At 45.8% G+C, this 20,252-nt stretch overlaps 1 protein-coding gene across 2 annotated transcripts in view; it reads right to left on the bottom strand.

The window, feature by feature from the left end:
* Positions 1-20,252, bottom strand: part of LOC124011481 (tenomodulin-like) — a 143,058-nt gene that overhangs the window by 9,028 nt on the left and 113,778 nt on the right. For both annotated transcript variants that reach the window (XM_046324911.1, XM_046324910.1), the window contains 3 exons: positions 15,048-15,188; positions 11,332-11,439; positions 245-407 (listed from right to left, as the gene is read on the bottom strand). In XM_046324911.1, coding sequence (XP_046180867.1) covers positions 245-407; positions 11,332-11,439; positions 15,048-15,188 — 412 coding nt within the window. The remainder of the gene's footprint in view (positions 1-244; positions 408-11,331; positions 11,440-15,047; positions 15,189-20,252) is intronic.

Here is a 20,252-nt window from a genome sequence, read left to right as displayed (position 1 = left end):
GTAAGATGTCTTTTTATAATAACGTCAAGGTGCTTGGGAACAATGTCATATTTTGGTTGTTATACGGTCAGATAACCAGATTACAACCAGGTAGACATCTTTTTCTGGTCGCTAAAAAGTAGCCTAAAAAATATTTTTATAATCAGTATACAACTTTACAAAAACAAATCTCTCATCCCACCATTTTCAAAGTGCTGCGAGAATGAGAGAGGAGAGGGGTGGAGAGACACCGGTGACCCTGTACCTGTCATGGGGGAGGGATGGATCCAGTAGATGGGTAGCTCCTGGCATATCTCCCAGATCTTGGAGTTGAAGAGGAAAGCTGGGTTAGCGATGGGCTCCTCAGCAGGCACCCACACCTGGGAGTCCCCCACTACCTGCATGTCCATGCCCTCCGTGTTGCCCACCTGCCAGGGAGAGGTAACACACACACACACACACACACACACACACACACACACACACACACACACACACACACACACACACACACACACACACACACACACACACACACACACACACACACACACACACACACACACACACACACACACACACACACACACACACACACACACAAGCCCTCAGTTCTATGCCCTCTGCATTCTCAGCCCCCTCTTCCCAGAGCCACAGCACACAAGCCCTGGCCACATCCTTTTATTCACAACCCCTTATTGCCCACCGAGAGTACCGCCGCTTCCTGCCTCCTGCTGACTCCCACTAGCCTGGACTTCCTCCTCGCCCTTTCTCCCTGACAACAACAACACAAGAATCCAACAACGGGCATAGATTTGACTTTGAAAACGACTTTGTAGTAGTGCTTTCTACTTTATTGTGCCACGAAAGGCTGCAATATCGTTAAATCCGACAGACACAATAATAAAGCATAGCGTCCTCTTCCCTCACACATCCCCTTAATACCGCATTCAGCTCACAGCACTAGCGACATGCTTAATTTGTTTATACTGTAGTTCATGAGCTGTAAAGTAAACTATTAGTGCTTAATGACAGGGAATACGTGTCACTGCTATCTAAGAGATGTATAAAAGGGGCTTTGGCAATGGCGCATTCCACTACCGTGCCTGATGTGTTTCTTTATGTATATGTAAATACGTCGGCAAACAAACCCCTCTTCCCAGTGCCTCGTTAATTAGCAGCTGGAGAGAACAGCAAAACAGTTTACTTGACAAATGTTTTTACAAGGTGATTCTCTCCTAGTCTGAAGCTTAATTGCACATTAGTTGATCTTGATGTAGGATCCCCGGGCTATGGTTGGAGCCGATATCATTTATATTAGGTTGTGCACTCTCGACTCTCCCTCCTTTCCCTTCTCACCCCTCGCTGATTCTCGCTTTATTCTAATTTACGGTCTGCGCTACAGTCTCGCTGTAACCGTTTGTTGTGAAGTGACATGACATCAATGAGCCTGCGGAGATGAACTCGCACCCCATTCCGGGCCAGATGAAAGAATACCTAGCTTAGCGGCGTGGCCACACAAGTGCTAGTTTGTGCTTAGACAAGCAGTCAAGCCTTTGACAGTTTGCTCTCACTCTTTTTTTCCCAGCTCATTTTTAGCCTGGTCTGGGTGGGGCTAAGCTAATGACGACTCAGAGGAGGACTAGGGGGACTCTGGCGGCGTTCGCTCCTCCTGAACTACAGAAATTAAAATGAAGGCCAGGAAACACAAACAGACCTCTCTAATTGGACTGCAGAACCGCTGAAGAGGAGCAACTTGTAACGGCGTTAGTTTGTTGAAAGAGAGTCGGACCAAAATGCAGAGTGGTGGTTACTCATGTTCTTTAATGAAAAAATAGCGAAACATGAAATAACTAAATAAATACAAAACAACAAACGGAACGTGAAACCTAATTACAGCCTATCTGGTGAACACTACACAGAGACAGGAACAATCACCCACAAAATACACAGTGAAACCCAGGCTACCTAAATATGGTTCCCAATCAGAGACAACGAGAATCACCTGACTCTGATTGAGAACCGCCTCAGTCAGCCAAGCCTATGCTAGACACACCCCTAATCAACCACAATCCCACTGCCTACAAAAACACCAATATGACAACACAATAAACCCATGTCACACCCTGGCCTGAACAAATAATAAGAAAACACAAAATACTAAGACCAAGGCGTGACAGAACCCCCCCCCCCCCCAAGGTGCGGACTCCCGGACGCACCTCAAAACCATAGGGAGGGTTCGGGTGGGCGTCTGTCCATGGTGGCGGCTCTGGCTCGGGACGTGGACCCCACTCCATTAATGTCATAGTTCCTCCCATTCGCGTCCTGGGATAATCCACCCTCACCACCGACCATGGCCTAATAGTCCTCACCCAGAACCCCACTGGACTGAGGGGCAGCTCGTGACTGAGGGGCAGCTCGGGACTGAGGGGAAGCTCGGGACTGAGGGGCAGCTCGGGACTGAGGGGCAGCTCGGGACTGAGGGGCAGCTCGGGACTGAGGGGAAGCCCGGGACTGAGGGGAAGCCCGGGACTGAGGGGAAGCCCAGTACTGAGGAGAAGCCCAGTACTGAGAGGAAGCCCAGTACTGAGAGGAAGCCCAGTACTGAGAGGAAGCCCAGTACTGAGATGAAGCTCAGGCAGGTAGTTGGCTCCGGTAGATCCTGGCTGGCTGGCAGATCTGGAAGATTCTGGTTGACTGGCAGATCTGGAAGAGTCTGGTTGACTGGCAGATCTGGAAGATCATGGCTGACCGGCGGATCTAGCTGCTCTGGCTGCTCCATGCAGACTGACAGCTCTGGCTGCTCCATGCAGACTGACAGCTCTGGCTGCTCCATGCAGACTGGCAGCTTTGTGCAGACTGACAGCTCTGGCTGCTCCATGTATACTGGCAGCTCTGGCTGTTTCATGCAGATTGACAGCTCAGGCTGCTTCATGCAGACTGACAGCTCTGGCTGCTTCATGCAAGACTGGCAGCTTTGTGCAGACTGACAGCTCTGGCTGCTCCATGTAGATTGGCAGCTCAGGCTGCTCCATGCAGACTGACAGCTCTGGCTGCTCCATGCAGGCTGACAGCTCTGGCTGCTCCATGCTGACTGGCAGCTCTGGCTGCTCCATGCAGACTGACAGCTCAGGCTGCTCCATGCAGACTGACAGCTCAGGCTGCTCCATGCAGACTGACAGCTCAGGCTGCTCCATGCAGACTGACAGCTCAGGCTGCTCCATGCAGACTGACAGCTCAGGCTGCTCCATGCAGACTGACAGCTCTGGCTGCTCTATGCAGACTGGCAGCTCTGGCTGCTCCATGCAGTCTGGCAGCTCAGGCTGCTCCGAACAGGCAGGAGGCTCCGGCAGCGCTGTAGAGGAGGAAGGCTCTAGAAGCGCTGAACAAGCGGGAGACTCCGACAGCGCAGGAGGGAAGGAAGGCTCTGGCTGTGCTAAACAGGCGAGGCGCACAGAAGGCCTGGTGCGTGGTGCTGGAACTGGTGGTACTGGATCGAGGACACGCACAGGAAGCCTGGTGCGGAGCTGCTACCGGAGGACTGGTGTGTGGAGGTGGACCTTGCAGGCGCACTGGAGCTCTTGAGCACCGAGCCTGCTCAACCTTACCTGGCTCGATGCCCACTCTAGCCCGGCCAATACAAAGGGCTGGTATGAACCGCACCGGGCTATGCACCCGCACTGGAAACACCGTGCCTTCCATAGCATAACACGGTGCCTGCCCGGTCTCTCTAGCCCCCCGGTAAGCACAGGGAGTTTGCGCAGGTCTCCTACCTGGCATAGTCATACTCCCTGTAAGCCCCCCCCCAATACATTTTTGGGGCTGACTCTCAGGCTTCCATCCGCGTCGCCGTGCTGCCTCCTCATACCAGCGCCTCTCCGCTTTACCGCCTCCAGTTCTTCCTTGGGACGGCGATATTTCCCAGGCTGAGCCCAGTGTCCTTTTCCGTCTAATATCTCCTCCCAAGTCCAGAAGTCATTTGATCGCTGCTCCTCACGATTAACAGGGAGAGTTGGCTCAGGTCTGACTCCTGACTCAGCCACTCTCTCCCCGAGCCCTCCCCCAATACATTTTTGGTGCTGACTTTCAGGTTTCTTTCTGCGCCGCCGTGTCTTTCTCTTCGACTCCATTCTCCTATAGCCCTCTTCGCACTGCTCCAGCGAATCCCAGGCGGGCTCCGGCACTCTCTCTGGGTCGACCGCCCACCTGTCTATTTCATCCCACGTCGTATATTCCATGCTTCTGCTGTCCATAATGTCCTCCCTTCACTGCTCCTGCTGTCGCTGCCTGTAACCATGCCACTCGGTCCGTGTGTGGTGGGTGATTCTGTAACGACGTTCATTTGTCGAAAGAGAGTCAGACCGAAATGCAGCGTGGTGGTTACTCATGTCTTTAATGAAACAAATGACGATACATGAAATAACTTAATAAATACAAAAACAACAAACGGAACGTGAAAACCTAATACTGTCATGTTTTGTCAAAACCTTCCCATTCTATACAGCCTGTCTGGTGAACAACAACACAGAGACAGGTCCCTACAATCACCGTGCTGTGTTTGTGTATCGAAATACACAGGTGTCTGAAACCCAGGCAACCTCCACCTGCTGTTCAAATCGACTCCAGTTCCCCATCAGAGACAACAAAAATCACCTGACTCTGATTGAGAACCGCCTCAGGCAGCCAAGCCTAAACTAGACACACCCCTAATCCACCACAATCCCAATGCCTACAAAAACCCCAATACGACAACACAATAAACCCATGTCACACCCTGGCCTGATCAAATATATAACGAAAACACAAAATACAATGACCAAGGCGTGACACCAAGAAGATTCCTTTTGTTTGAAAGTTTGTCTTAAATCCTTTTTTGTTGTTGTAATTCATTCTCTTCAGTCATGTTTTTTTTCATCATATTTAAAAGAAAATACACTTTATGACACTGTCATGAAGCATTATGACCATTCTGTGTCACTTCACTTGGATTGAGAAAATACACCTTGAGACGATCAAGAGGCATTTTGACCATTATAATCATATAAGCCAGATATGCCTATCACATACATGCCCTTACAGTTGAAGTCGGAAGTTTACATACACTCAGGTTGGAGTCATTAAAACCCGTTTTTCAACCACTCCACACATTTCTTGTTAACAAACTATAGTTTTGGCAAGTGGGTTAGGACTCTACTTTGTGTATGACACAAGTAATTTTTCCAACAATTGTTACCGACAGATTTCACTTATAATTCATTGAATCACAATTCCAGTGGGTCAGAAGTTTACATACACTAAATTGCCTGTGCCTTTAAACAGCTTGGAAAATTCCCGAAAAGGATGTCATGGCTTTAGAAGCTTCTGATAGGTTAATTGACATCATTTGAGGCAATTGGAGGTGTACCAGTGGATGTATTTCAAGACCTACCTTCAAACTCAGTGCCTCTTTGCTTGACATAATAATGGGAAAATCAAAAGAAATCAGCTAAGAAGTCAGAAAAAAATTGTAGACCTCAACAGGTCTGGTTCATCCTTGGGAGCAATTTCCAAATTCCTGAAGGTACCACCTTTATCTGTACAAACAATAGTGCGTAAGCATAAACACCATGGGACCACGCAGCCATCATACTGCTTAGGAAGGAGACGCGTTCTGTCTCCTAGAGATGAACGTACTTTGGTGCGAAAAGTGCAAATCAATTCCAGAGCAACAGGAAAGGACCTTGTGAAGATGCTGGAGGAAAATGAGCCCTATATCGACAGAACCTGAAATGCCACTCAGCAAGTAAGAAGCCACTGCTCCAAATCAACCATAAAAAATCCAGACTACAGTTTGCAACTCCACATGGGGACAAAGATGGTACTTTTTGGAGAAATGTCTCTGGTCTGATGTAACAAAAATAGAACTGTTTGGCCATAATGACCATCATTACGTTCGGAGGGCAAAGGAGGAGGCTTGCATGCTGAAGAAAACCATCCCAACCCGTGAAGCACGGGGGTGGCAGCATCATGTTGTGGGGGTGCTTTGCTGCAGGAGGGACGTGTGCACTTCACAAAATAGATCATCATGAGGTAGGAAAATGATGTGGACATATTGAAGCAACATCTCAAGACATCAGTCAGGAAGTTAAAGCTTGGTCGCAAATGGGTCTTCCAAATGGACAATGACCCCAAGCATACTTCCAAAGTTGTGGCAAAATGGCTTAAGGGTTAGGGTTAGGGTTGGAGTGTCCATCACAAAGCCCTGACCTCAATCCTATAGAAAATGTGTGGACAGAACTGCAAAAGCATGTGCGAGCAAGGAGGCTACAACCCTGACTCAGTTACACCATCTCTGTCAGGAGGAATGGGCCAAAATTAACCCAACTTATTGTGGGAAGCTTGTGGAAGGCTACCCGAAACGTTTGACCCAAGTTAAACAATTTAAAGGCAATACTACCAAATAATAATTGAGTGTATGTAAACTTCTGACCCACTGGGAATGTGATGAAATAAATAAAAGCTGACATAAATCATTCTCTACTGTTATTCTGAAATGTCACATTCTTAAAATAAAGTGGTGATCCTAACTGACCAAAGACAGGGACTTTATACTATGATTAAATGTCAGGAATTGTGAAAAACTGAGTGTCAATGTATTTGGCTAAGGTGTATGTAAACTTCCGACTTCCACCGTATATCAGTCATCGGTCAGAAAGAGTGTGTCTTGACTTGATCCTGATATCTGCTCCTGCATTTAACCCAGTCATTAGCAACAGAGCATTGGGGTAGGTGCATGTCTGACATCAATGTGTGCCAATTACAATGATAATTTCACATGGTCAAAAAATAAATAATTGTATAACAATGTTGCGACATAAGCTATGGTGTAATGGAATGTTTTGCCTTGTGTGGTAGGTTTTGTGGATTTTGACACTCTTATGTAGGTGTCATAACCAGCTGTAAAATAACACTATATGTCACAACAGGTGTAAATATATCTGTCATGACAGTGTTTTATGACCATATTATAACAAGTTATGTCAGCAGCTATGACACATGACATGGTTATGACTGTGTCATAATGACGCTGGGTGTCAAGTAAAGTGTTACCCACACTTTTAATAATGTGAATGATCCGCATGTTCAAATGACTCACAACTTTTTGTTTTAGTCAAATGACATTTACCTACCTACATATAATTCCAAGAATGTGTTGTTTTCCCATGCATTGTTTGGCATTTGTTTGTGTTTTATCTGAGTGGGAGGTTTCCTTGCCAGCTAGGTTAGTTGTGGCAATACATATTAAGTGGTTACCCTGAGGAGGAAGAAGAGATCCAATAACACACTATTCTACTGTCTGAAGGAGGAGGACAACAGGAATTTCATCAGCTTCAAGACCGGAGGGAAACTAGGGGAGGCTCAGGGATTACAGCCTCCCATCATTTCATACGAGGAGCAAAGTGAAAATGGCCGAAAATACCGGCGGCAAACAATTCATGTTTGTCACCTTGTTCTACTCCCCGGGTGCTTTATTTCCTTATCAGCCACTCGCAGATCCCTCACCGGCTACATTGTTTTCACCTCACCTCTGAGAATCTGAGGCCCCAGACGTCCACCACTGAGCCCACATTCACATAGCCCGCAGCTTGGATGAGCTGAGCAGCAGCATAAGCTGTTTTGTTTTTAATTAACCACTCTGTGGTTCACACGTTTGTAACATTTCTCAAATGACTGCCTCGCCTGGTTCACCAACTACTTCTCAGACAGAGTTCAGTGTGTCAAATCGGAGGACCTGTTGTCCGGACCTCTGGTAGTCTCTATGGGGGTACCACAGGGTTCAATTCTTGGGATGACACTTTTCTTTGTATGTATCAATGATGTCGTTCTTGCTGCGAGTGATTCCCTGATCCACCTCTACGCAGACGACACCATTCTGTATACATCTGGCCCTTCTTTGGACACTGTGATAACTAACCTCCAGATGAGCTTCAATGCCATACAACCCTCCTTCAGTGGCCTCCAACTGCTCTTAGACGCTAGTAAAACAAAATGCATGCTTTTCAACCGTTCACTGCCCGCACCCACCCGCCCGACTAGCATCACTACTCTGGACGGTTCTGACTTAGAATATGTGGACAACTACAAATACCTAAGTGTCTGGCTGGACTTTAAACTCTCCTTCCAGACTCATACGAAACATCTCCAATCCAAAATTAAATCTAGAATCGACTTTCTATTTCGCAACAAAGCCTCCTTCACTCACGCCGCTAAACATACCCTCCATAAAACTGACTATCCTACCAATCCTCGACTTCGGCGATGTCATTTACAAAATAGCTTCCAATACTCTACTCAGCAAACTGGATGCAGTCTATCACAGTGCCATCCGTTTTGTCACCAAAGCCCCTTATACCACCCACCACTGCGACTTGTATGCTCTAGTCGGCTGGCACTCGCTACATATTCATCGCCAAACTCACTGGCTGCAGGTCATCTATGAGTCTATGCTTGGTAAAGCCCCGCCTTATCTCAGCTCACTGGTCACGATAACAACACCCACCCGTAGCACGCGCTCCAGCAGGTATATCTCACTGGTCATCCCCAAAGCCAACACCTCCTTTGGCCGCCTTTCCTTCCAGTTTTCTGCCGCCAATGACTGGAACGAATGGCAAAAATCACTGAAGCCTGAGATTTATATTTCATAGCCCATCTGTAAATATCCCACCCAATCTACCTACTTCATCCCCATATTGTTTTTATATATGTTTTCCTCCTGACAGAGCTGGTGTAACTGAGTCAGGTTTGTAGGCCTCATTGCTCTCACATGCTTTTTCAGTTCTTCCCACACATTTTCTATTGGATTTGAGGTCAGGACTTTGTGATGGCCACTCCAATTCCTTGACTTTGATGTTCTTAAGCCATTTTGCTACAACTTTGGAAGTATGCTTGGAGTCATTGTCCATTTGGAAGACCCATTTGCGACCAAGCTTTAACTTCCCGACTGATGTCTTGAGATGTTGCTTCAATATATCCACATAATTTTCCTTTGTCATGATGCCATCTATTTTGTGAAGTGCACCAGTCCGTTCTGCAGCAAAGCACCCACACAACATGATGCTGCCACCACCATGCTTCATGGTTCCGATGGTGTTCTTCGGCTTGCAAGCCTCCCCCTTTTTCCTCCAAACATTAACGATGGTCATTATGGCCAAACAGTTATATATTTGTTTCATCAGACCAGAGGACATTTCTCCAAAAATACGATCTTTGTCCCCATGTGCAGTTGCAAATCGTAGTCTGACTTTATTATGGCGGGTTTTGGAGCAGTGGCTTCTTCCTTGCTGAGCGGCCTTTCAGGTTCTGATGATATAGGACTTTGTACCTGTTTCCTCCAGCATCTTCACAAGGTCCTTTACTGTTGTTCTGGAATTGATTTTCACTTTTCCCACCAAAGTACGTTCATCTCTAGGAGACAGAACGCGTCCCCTTCCTGAGCAGTATGACGGCTGCGTGGTTCCATGGTGTTTATGATTGCTTTTTTATGCTTGTTTATGCTATTGTTTGTACAGATGAACGCATTTGGAAATTGCTCCCAAGGATGAAGCAGACTTGCCAGACTTGTGGAGGTCTACAATTGTTTTTCTGACGTCTTGACTGATTTCTTTTGATTTCCCCATGATGTCAAGCAAATAGGCACTGAGTTTAAAGGTAGGCCTTGAAATACATCAAATTATGTCAATAAGCTTATCAGAAGCTTCTAAAGCCATGACATCATTTTCTGGAATTTTCCAAGCTGTTTAAAGGCACAGTCAATTTAGTGTATGTAAACTTCTGACCCACTGGAACTGTGATACAGTGAATTATAAGTGAAATAATCTGTCTGTAAACAATTGTTGGAAAAATTGTGTCATACACAAAGTAGATGTCCTGAACGACTTACCAAAACTATAGTTTGTTGTCAATAAATTTGTGGAGTGGTTGAAAAACGAGTTTTAATGACTCCAACCTATGTGTATGTAAACTTCCGACATCAACTGTATATGAATTAGTATGAGCTAATTTAGTAGTTAATATGAGTAAATTATGACTAAATACATTGATAAGATATACAATGTGTTAATAGTTAACAAGTCCATGAACACATAATTGGATTGAGAAATGCACTGCACAGTGTACTTAAGGGTGTCATATACACAGTACTGTAGGGTGTCATAACTTGACATTTCCACAGCAGAAAGGCTATGTACCAGTATAATATTATTATGGGGACTTGTTCTTGACTAATCCAGTGTGATTGTGAGCTAACCCTGTGTGTGAGCATACGTGTGTCTGCACGCTCATGTGTGTGTGTGAGATTAAGCGTGTGTGCATCCTTGCTCTAATCACACACCAAGTATATTTCACTATCCTTTGGAGCCCCTCTTCCTCCTCTCTCTTCCCAGTCTACTCCTCACCACAGCCAACGCCCCTATCTAATTGATTCCACAGAAGTTTAATTAGGTTTCACAATGTGCAAAAGAAGACAACAACGAAAGGGAATATGGTGCAGGCTGGACAATTACTATCTGTAAACAGGGACCAGACATTCAAAAGATGACAGAGAAGGGGATGCAGTCTGGTTCTCCGTCTAAACAGCTTGTGTTCCTAAAGTCAGAAAGGGATATCTGGGATTTACTTGGCATGACGATGGAGCAACATTTAAAAACATTTTTTTTAATGATGTAGTTGGTAATTGCCATCTGTAAAATGTAAATGAGAGTGGAGGATTGTAGAGGCTGAAAATATTTTGTGAGGCATTCATCTGCCGAACTTCATATACGGCTCTTAGGCCAGGAGAAGTGAAATGAATCGCTCGAAGAAATGCACGCACCCTTTAATGGCTTATACCTCTTCCTCAGATCCCTCTCTTACGTTCTCGTTCACACGTACCCCTTTAGGCTATTTTGGTCAAGCCTTTGGAGGAGTATGATTACAAATGTATATTAGTTCAAGATTGACAGCAAACACCATTTGATGTGATCCACAAAGGGGGTTTGGTGGGTTTGCGGGCAGCTTTCAGACGGTTTCCTGTGTGCTGGAGACAGAGATTATACTTCAGCAGGAGAGGGCAGAGGTCAGGGTGAGTGTTTGAGCGCAGCTCTCCGACTCATCTTCTCTGTGTTATTCCTACTACCCCTGCAAAATACATATTTTCCTCCACACACACACACACACACACACACACACACACACACACACACACACACACACACACACACACACACACACACACACACACACACACACACACACACACACACACACACACACACACACACACACACACACACACACACACACTGAGTCAGAGTGATGCAGATATTCATACTGTACCGGTATCTCTGTGTTCAAGGTCGCCACCTCTGTCACTTTGGGAAGCTCCCTGGTCTGGGTCTTGATGTAACACCTCTGATGTTTGGAGAACCGGATACCTGTGATTCCCTTTGAACGGAAAAAGTGAGATGGAATAATACAAAATTCTGATATGTATCGTTTATTACTTTGTCTGTGACGTGGAACAGCATGGCGATGGGACGATATCATTTTTCAAAATGTTTCTTCAGTCTCTGGAAGAAAAACCTATGCTCTTAATAACTAACAGAAGTTAGAACCTAATGAGGGTGCCTTTTGAGTTTCTTGCTTTGTTTTTCTCCTTCTACCTTTTTTCTACCTCCTTCTAGATTACAGCACATTCAAGACAATTTATCTCCTACAACACAAGCCTCACTTTTAGAAGAGATTGAGTAAAAAACGAGTCATGATATAGTCAGTGTTTTATGATTCATATTTTTTCTTCCACTTAGACAGAGTATTTTGTGTACATTGTTCACACAAAAAAATACATGCAAGTCCATTTGAATCCCACTTTGTAACACAACAAAATGTGGAAAAGGTCAAGGGGTGTGAATACTTTCTGAGGTTACTGTATATGGCATAGGGTGATATTTGGAATGCATCCAGTGTTTCTATGGAGGCTGCCCCCGCTGAATTAGTCAGTCATAGGTTTCTGTCACTCTCTTAATCTGTGCAGCCTAGTGAAGAGCCACTCTTTTCAGCTCCATTGATGATCCCCCCCAACTTGTGGAATGCAGGGCTTTTCAGTTTGACGACGACAGGAGAAAGCCTATTTCAACAAAGCAGACATATCTGTTAATTATCTTTGTGTGCAATTATCTGTTTGACTAAGTAGTTCTGCTGGAATAAGTCTGAAAGCATATGAGATTGTAACTCGTGCCGTCTCTAGGGCTACCAGAGTCATGTGCATATGAGAATAGAGTGCCGGATCTTCACCGGCCACGCTCGCCTTAACATTGTATGTTAAGTGGTGGCATGAAAATGGACTCGATTCAAATCGTAATTGAATTACATCGACATGGCGCAGAGCTCTAATACCTTTCTGACGTCTTTAAATTAGCATTTAACTGGGAAATACGGTTCTTTTCCACTTGTCTTTAGAGGTCACACACCACGACACGATATGGAGCCTGTCATAATCCTCTTGTCTGTAATTGTCTTTAGAGGTCACACACCACGACACGATATGGAGCCTGTCATAATCCTCTTGTCTGTAATTGTCTTTAGAGGTCACACACCACGACACGATATGGAGCCTGTCATAATCCTCTTGTCTGTAATTGTCTTTAAAACACTACAAAAACTGTCGCCGACATAGAAGTATAATGTTTACGCCTGTCTTTATTGTGATGAGCCCCTGTTTATTTTACTGTAATGGCGAGCACCACTACAGAGAGAGGAAAAGGACAATCTCGGGATGTGATGCAATAATTAACAGAGTTGGTCAACCAGAAAAGAAAGAAAATACACATCATTATGGGGATAATAAATGGGAAAAGGATGCAAGGTTTATAAAATAATGTCAGAATACCGGCTCGCTATTCACCCCTGATTAAACATGCTACACGTATACTGATAGCTTTAAGCTTTCCAACTGAACAATGATTTGATTGGAGGGCTCATTGCATTGCCATTGCAGAGAAAGGTTAGGGGACGCTGTACAAACATTGTCACTTGGGCTCTATATTACCATCTCTTCCCGCATCTAGCATCTTGTGAGTGTCAGCCCAGGTAATGTGTTGAGGAAAAAAAACATGGATGCTCATTCTACCTTTAATAAATGATCAGTTATTAACTCCACGCTCTCCCCTCAGCTCCTGTTAAAGGGGGCCCTAAACCCATGCCATGAAATATTATCTCCGAGTCGCTGAACCTCTGTTTGTGATTTCCTTTCATTCACAGTTGTGTTCACTGGAAAAAAAAACATTTCACAATGGAAAATATAAATGATTGTTTGTTTTTGGACAACTAAAGGTAGTGCCTTCCTCTTTCAGTCCATTTCCCTCGGTTTTGAGCCTAATGGACGCAACCTAGGATTAATGTCACTTGCCGTAAACAATAAACAATGTAATCTTTGGATATTGGAATATCTGAGAAACAGTTTGTAGTTTAAGGAAAATATAGATTATTTCATGACTAAATGTAAAGCAGATAATTGCAGTATAGAATCTGGATTGATATGACGAGGTACTGTGTGTTGCTCATAAAGGTAACCTGGAAGACTTCACATAAAAGGGATCCGTGTCTTAGATTGAATCAATTTGTAGAACGCAAGTTTGTGTTGATGTCAAGCGCAAGGTTCTGGAAAACTGGAAGAGGTAGGACTACTCTCATCTATACTCTTTCCCCCAAATTAATTCCAAATTAATTCTACATCATTATTTGAAATGTATTCTTGTATTATTGCTTATTTTGATATGGTTTGAAAGTAATTGATTGTGTAATAGGAATGATTTAGAGCTTTTACTCTAGTTCCAGATATCATTTTTAACAAAAGAGAGTAACCTTCAAAATACATAGATGCTGACTTTTGCATCAAAATATATATTTTTTAGAAGAGCTACATTGAAACACATTAGATGTGTGTTGGTGGTAGTTGCACTATGTGACCATAATTATTCTTATACAAAAGACTGTTGAATATGCTTGTATGCCAGTCCTGTCTCTACTGGTATTCTTATCTCCACTTCTTGTTCCCTAGGTTCTTCATGCAGCATGTTCCCTGTATTAACCTGAAACAAAAGAAGCGGCATTACCTGCCCCATTTCAATTCCTCATTCACAGCCCTTGAGCTTGACGGAGATAGTTAAGGTGGATTTTGAATTTGTAATGACCTGAAACATCCTTTATTTAAAAAAGTATATTCAACCCCCCCCCAGCTAACACTTAGTATAACTTATAATCAGGTTTTTTGTTTTCCTCCACTCTCCTTTTCTTTTGTAATCACGCTGGAATTATTCTGCTCTCTCACTTGTTTCGCATTCTCCCGTGGCTGTGCCCGGAATCAAACACATTTTCGTGGTGAATTTGCTTCACTGACAGAAGTCAATAATTCAGACTGGATGGAATGGAGGAGGAACCAGCAATATGCATGCTATCGGTGTGTGTGTGTGTGTGTGTGTGCGCGCGCAAGTGCTTGCGTGTGAGTATGAGAAGTAACCGAGACCTCTTGTTATTAGATATTTAGTTTTATATAGAAAAAAAGTGTTCCAAAAACGTTTTTCAGCTGTTCCCATAGGATAAATTGTTTTGGTTCCAGGTAGAACCCTTTTGGGCCTTTTGGGGTCCATGTAGACCCCTTTTCAAGAGGGTTCTACAATCTACATGCAGCCAAATAACTCTTTTAGGTTCTAGAAAGCACTTTTTGTGTGTATGTGTGCACGTTGGGTAAGGGATTGTGTATGAGAGGGAATTGAAAGCTCTTGATATTTTGTATTATTTATGACACACATTGTCACATCAGCTTTTTCTGTGTGAGAGAGAGAAAAAAATAGGAGAGAGTGCAGGGTATTGTCGAAGAAGATATGATTTCAGGAAAACAGAAATGCTTTTACACAATATAAGAACAATTTCGAAGGTGCTCAAACACAAATTCAATCATTCTGCACAAAAACTATAACAATAATAAAAAAGAGACGGTAAATGAAGTATGCATAAAGTATGCTGTGCGTAATGTGTATTTTGTCAATACTTACATGTTTGAAGTCGTGGACCTCGAGGACCTCATTGCTACCGTTGCCCATCCTGAAGATCTCAATGCGGTGGGTGGGGTCAATCTCCATGATGCTGTCTGTTTCCATGCCGTCCAGCACGGCCTGATAATGTTGGTTGTACACCTGGAGACACAGGACCAATCAGAAACATCCTCAGCCTAGCTGACAGGTCATTTAACCAATAATACATGAGGGTGGGGCAACTTAACTGATTAGCTCAAATCTACAGCCTTTCAATAGGCTTAATATCAGTGACGTGTATTCATGAATGCCAAGGGAAGCCAGGCTTCCCCAAAAACTTTACCAATAAAGATATATAAAACCTAAATAATTTATCTTTCGTCTCTGTGTTTCATCATTTTCCTTCAATTCGCAAGAGGCTGAATGTATCTCACCGGAGAAAGCATGCGAGCGAGCAAAACAGCACCCATCTGTCTCTATGTGTAGCCCATCTATCTATTGAGGTCTGATCAAAAAGAGTATAATATTGTTGCCGCCGTAGCATTGAATGCAAGGGAAGCCAGCGAGCATTTGGCCTCTCTTTGAGAAAAACAGTCAAATAATAGCCAATCAGAATTGAAAGGATCTGAGCGAGCTCAACTGTGAATGGTCCTGGCGCAGGTTGGATTTGGCTTCACACCACTCACAACACAACAAAAGCCAAACGTCATTGACATAATTTTTTGTTGTTGTTGTTGTATCTCATTTTGTTGTCCTCCAGTGGCTAGCTAGCTTGCTAAAATTGTCCTTTTATACATAGATGGAGATTTGGACTTCTGGTTGTCATGTTTGTCATTTATTATCATGTCTTGTCCCTGTGCTCCCCATTCTGTTCGTTTCCCTCTGCTGGTCTTATTGGGTTCTTTCCCTCTTTCTATCCCTCTCTCTCCCCCTCCCCCTCTCACTCTCTCGCTCTCTCTTCTCTCTATCGTTCCGTTCCTGCTCCCAGCTGTTCCTATTCCCCTAATCATCATTTAGTCTTCCCACACCTGTTCCCGATCCTTTCCCCTGATTAGAGTCCCTATTTATTCCTTTGTGTTCCGTTCCTGTCCCGTCGGTTCCTTGTTTAGTATTCACCATGCTGTGATTGCGTTTCGCCCTGTCCTGTCGTGTTTTTTGTATCGCCCTGTCCTGTCGTGTTTTTTGCCTTCATCAGATGCTGCGTGTGAGCAGGTGTCTCTGTCTACTACGGCCTGCGCCTACCCGAAGCGACCTGCAGTCTGTGGCCGCTTCTCCAGTTATTCCCCTCTACAGACTAGAGGATTTCTGTTATTCCCTGTTTGGACTTAAATAAACTCTGTTTCTGTTAAGTCGCTTTTGGGTCCTCTTTCACCTGCATGACAGAAGGAACCGACCAAGGAATGGACCCAGCGACTTCAGACGCTCGTTACACTGCCGTCGAGATCCAAGGAGCCATGCTCGGCAGACACGAGCAGGAATTGTCTGCTGCTCGCCATGCCGTGGAGAACCTGGCCGCTCAGGTTTCCGACCTCTCTGGACAGTTCCAGAGTCTACGTCTCGTGCCACCTGTTACTTCCTGGCCTGCCGAGCCTCCAGAACCTAGGGTTAATAACCCACCTTGCTACTCCGGGCAGCCCACTGAGTGCCGCTCCTTTCTCACGCAGTGTGAGATTGTGTTCTCTCTCCAACCCAACACATACTCTAGAGAGAGAGCTCGGGTTGCTTACGTCATTTCACTCCTTACTGGCCGGGCTCGAGAATGGGGCACAGCTATCTGGGAGGCAAGGGCTGATTGCTCTAACAAATTCCAGAACTTTAAAGAGGAGATGATTCGGGTTTTTGACCGTTCAGTTTTTGGTGGGGAGGCTTCTAGGGCCCTGGCTTCCTTATGCCAAGGTGAACGGTCCATAACGGATTATTCTATTGAGTTTCGCACTCTTGCTGCCTCTAGTGAGTGGAACGAGCCGGCGCTGCTCGCTCGTTTTCTGGAGGGACTCCACGCAGTGGTTAAGGATGAGATTCTCTCCCGGGAGGTTCCTTCAGATGTGGACTCTTTGATTGCTCTCGCCATCCGCATAGAACGACGGGTAGATCTTCGTCACCGGGCTCGTGGAAGAGAGCTCGCATCAACGGTGTTTCCCTGCTCCGCATCGCAACCATCTCCCTCCTCTGGCTTTGAGACTGAGCCCATGCAGCTGGGAGGGATTCGCATCTCGAAGAAGGAGAGGGAACGGAGGATCACCAACCGCCTGTGCCTCTATTGCGGAGTTGCTGGACATTTTGTTAATTCATGTCCAGTAAAGCCAGAGCTCATCTGTAAGCGGAGGGCTACAGGTGAGCGCAACTACTCAAGTCTCTCCATCAAAGTCCTGTACTACTTTGTCGGTCCACCTACGCTGGACCGGTTCGGTGCTACATGTAGTGCCTTGATAGACTCTGGGGCTGAGGTTGTTTCATGGACGAAGCATGGGTTCGGAAACATGACATTCCTTTCAGAGAGTTAGAGAAGCCTACGCCCATGTTCGCCTTAGATGGTAGTCATCTTCCCAGTATCAGATTTGAGACACTACCTTTAACCCTCACAGTATCTGGTAACCACAGTGAGACTATTTCTTTTTGATTTTCCGTTCACCGTTTACACCTGTTGTTTTGGGTCATCCCTGGCTAGTATGTCATAATCCTTCTATTAATTGGTCTAGTAATTCTATCCTATCCTGGAACGTTTCTTGTCATGTGAAGTGTTTAATGTCTGCCATCCCTCCCGTTTCTTCTGTCCCTACTTCTCAGGAGGAACCTGGCGATTTGACAGGAGTGCCGGAGGAATATCATGATCTGCGCACGGTCTTCAGTCGGTCCCGAGCCAACTCCCTTCCTCCTCACCGGTCGTATGATTGTAGTATTGATCTCCTTCCGGGACCACTCCTCCTCGAGGTAGACTATACTCTCTGTCGGCTCCCGAACGTAAGGCTCTCGAGGATTATTTGTCTGTGTCTCTTGACGCCGGTACCATAGTGCCTTCTTCTTCTCCGGCCGGGGCGGGGTTCTTTTTTGTTAAGAAGAAGGACGGTACTCTGCGCCCCTGCGTGGATTATCGAGGGCTGAATGACATAACGGTTAAGAATCGTTATCCGCTTCCCCTTATGTCATCAGCCTTCGAGATTCTGCAGGGAGCCAGGTGCTTTACTAAGTTGGACCTTCGTAACGCTTACCATCTCGTGCGCATCAGAGAGGGGACGAGTGGAAAACGGCGTTTAACACTCCGTTAGGGCATTTTGAGTACCGGGTTCTGCCGTTCGGTCTCGCCAATGCGCCAGCTGTTTTTCAGGCATTAGTTAATGATGTTCTGAGAGACATGCTGAACATTTTTGTTTTTGTCTATCTTGACGATATCCTGATTTTTTCTCCGTCACTCGAGATTCATGTTCAGCACGTTCGACGTGTTCTACAGCGCCTTTTAGAGAATTGTCTCTACGTAAAGGCTGAGAAGTGCTCTTTTCATGTCTCCTCCGTTACTTTTCTCGGTTCCGTTATTTCCGCTGAAGGCATTCAGATGGATTCCGCTAAGGTCCAAGCTGTCAGTGATTGGCCCGTTCCAAGGTCACGTGTCGAGTTGCAGCGCTTTTTAGGTTTCGCTAATTTCTATCGGCGTTTCATTCGTAATTTCGGTCAAGTTGCTGCCCCTCTCACAGCTCTTACTTCTGTCAAGACGTGTTTTAAGTGGTCCGGTTCCGCCCAGGGAGCTTTTGATCTTCTAAAAGAACGCGTTTACGTCCGCTCCTATCCTCGTTACTCCTGACGTCACTAGACAATTCATTGTCGAGGTTGACGCTTCAGAGGTAGGCGTGGGAGCCATTCTATCCCAGCGCTTCCAGTCTGACGATAAGGTTCATCCTTGCGCTTATTTTTCTCATCGCCTGTCGCCATCTGAGCGCAACTATGATGTGGGTAACCGTGAACTGCTCGCCATCCGCTTAGCCCTAGGCGAATGGCGACAGTGGTTGGAGGGGCGACCGTTCCTTTGTCGTTTGGACAGACCATAAGAACCTTGAGTACATCCGTTCTGCCAAACGACTTAATGCCCGTCAAGCTCGTTGGGCGTTGTTTTTCGCTCGTTTCGAGTTTGTGATTTCTTACCGTCCGGGTAGCAAGAACACCAAGCCTGATGCCTTATCCCGTCTGTTTAGTTCTTCTGTGGCTTCTACTGATCCCGAGGGGATTCTTCCTTATGGGCGTGTTGTCGGGTTAACAGTCTGGGGAATTGAAAGACAGGTTAAGCAAGCACTCACGCACACTGCGTCGCCGCGCGCTTGTCCTAGTAACCTCCTTTTCGTTCCTGTTTCCACTCGTCTGGCTGTTCTTCAGTGGGCTCACTCTGCCAAGTTAGCTGGTCATCCCGGTGTTCGAGGCACTCTTGCGTCTATTCACCAGCGCTTTTGGTGGCCGACTCAGGAGCGTGACACGCGCCGTTTCGTGGCTGCTTGTTCGGACTGCGCGCAGACTAAGTCGGGTAACTCTCCTCCTGCCGGTCGTCTCAGACCGCTCCCATTCCTTCTCGACCATGGTCTCACATTGCCTTAGACTTCATTACCGGTCTGCCTTTGTCTGCGGGGAAGACTGTGATTCTGACGGTTGTCGATAGGTTCTCTAAGGCGGCACATTTCATTCCCTCGCTAAACTTCCTTCCGCTAAGGAGACGGCACAAATCATTATTGAGAATGTATTCAGAATTCATGGCCTCCCGTTAGACGCCGTTTCAGACAGAGGCCCGCAATTCACGTCACAGTTTTGGAGGGAGTTCTGTCGTTTGATTGGTGCGTCCGTCAGTCTCTCTTCCGGGTTTCATCCCCAGTCTAACGGTCAAGCAGAGAGGGCCAATCAGACGATTGGTCGCATACTACGCAGCCTTTCTTTCAGAAACCCTGCGTCTTGGGCAGAACAGCTCCCCTGGGCAGAATACGCTCACCCGCTTCCTTCGTCTGCTACCGGGTTATCTCCGTTTCAGAGTAGTCTGGGTTACCAGCCTCCTCTGTTCTCATCCCAGCTTGCCGAGTCCAGCGTTCCCTCCGCTCAGCGTTTGTCCAACGTTGTGAGCGCACCTGGAGGAGGGTGAGGTCTGCACTTTGCCGTTACAGGGCACAGACGGTGAGAGCCGCCAATAAACGCAGGATTAAGAGTCCAAGGTATTGTTGCGGCCAGAGAGTGTGGCTTTCCACTCGCAACCTTCCT

Source organism: Oncorhynchus gorbuscha, linkage group LG23, assembly GCF_021184085.1.
Source record: "Oncorhynchus gorbuscha isolate QuinsamMale2020 ecotype Even-year linkage group LG23, OgorEven_v1.0, whole genome shotgun sequence".
NCBI classification, from domain to species: Eukaryota; Metazoa; Chordata; class Actinopteri; order Salmoniformes; family Salmonidae; genus Oncorhynchus; species Oncorhynchus gorbuscha.
This window is presented reverse-complemented; position numbering and strand designations above follow the sequence as displayed.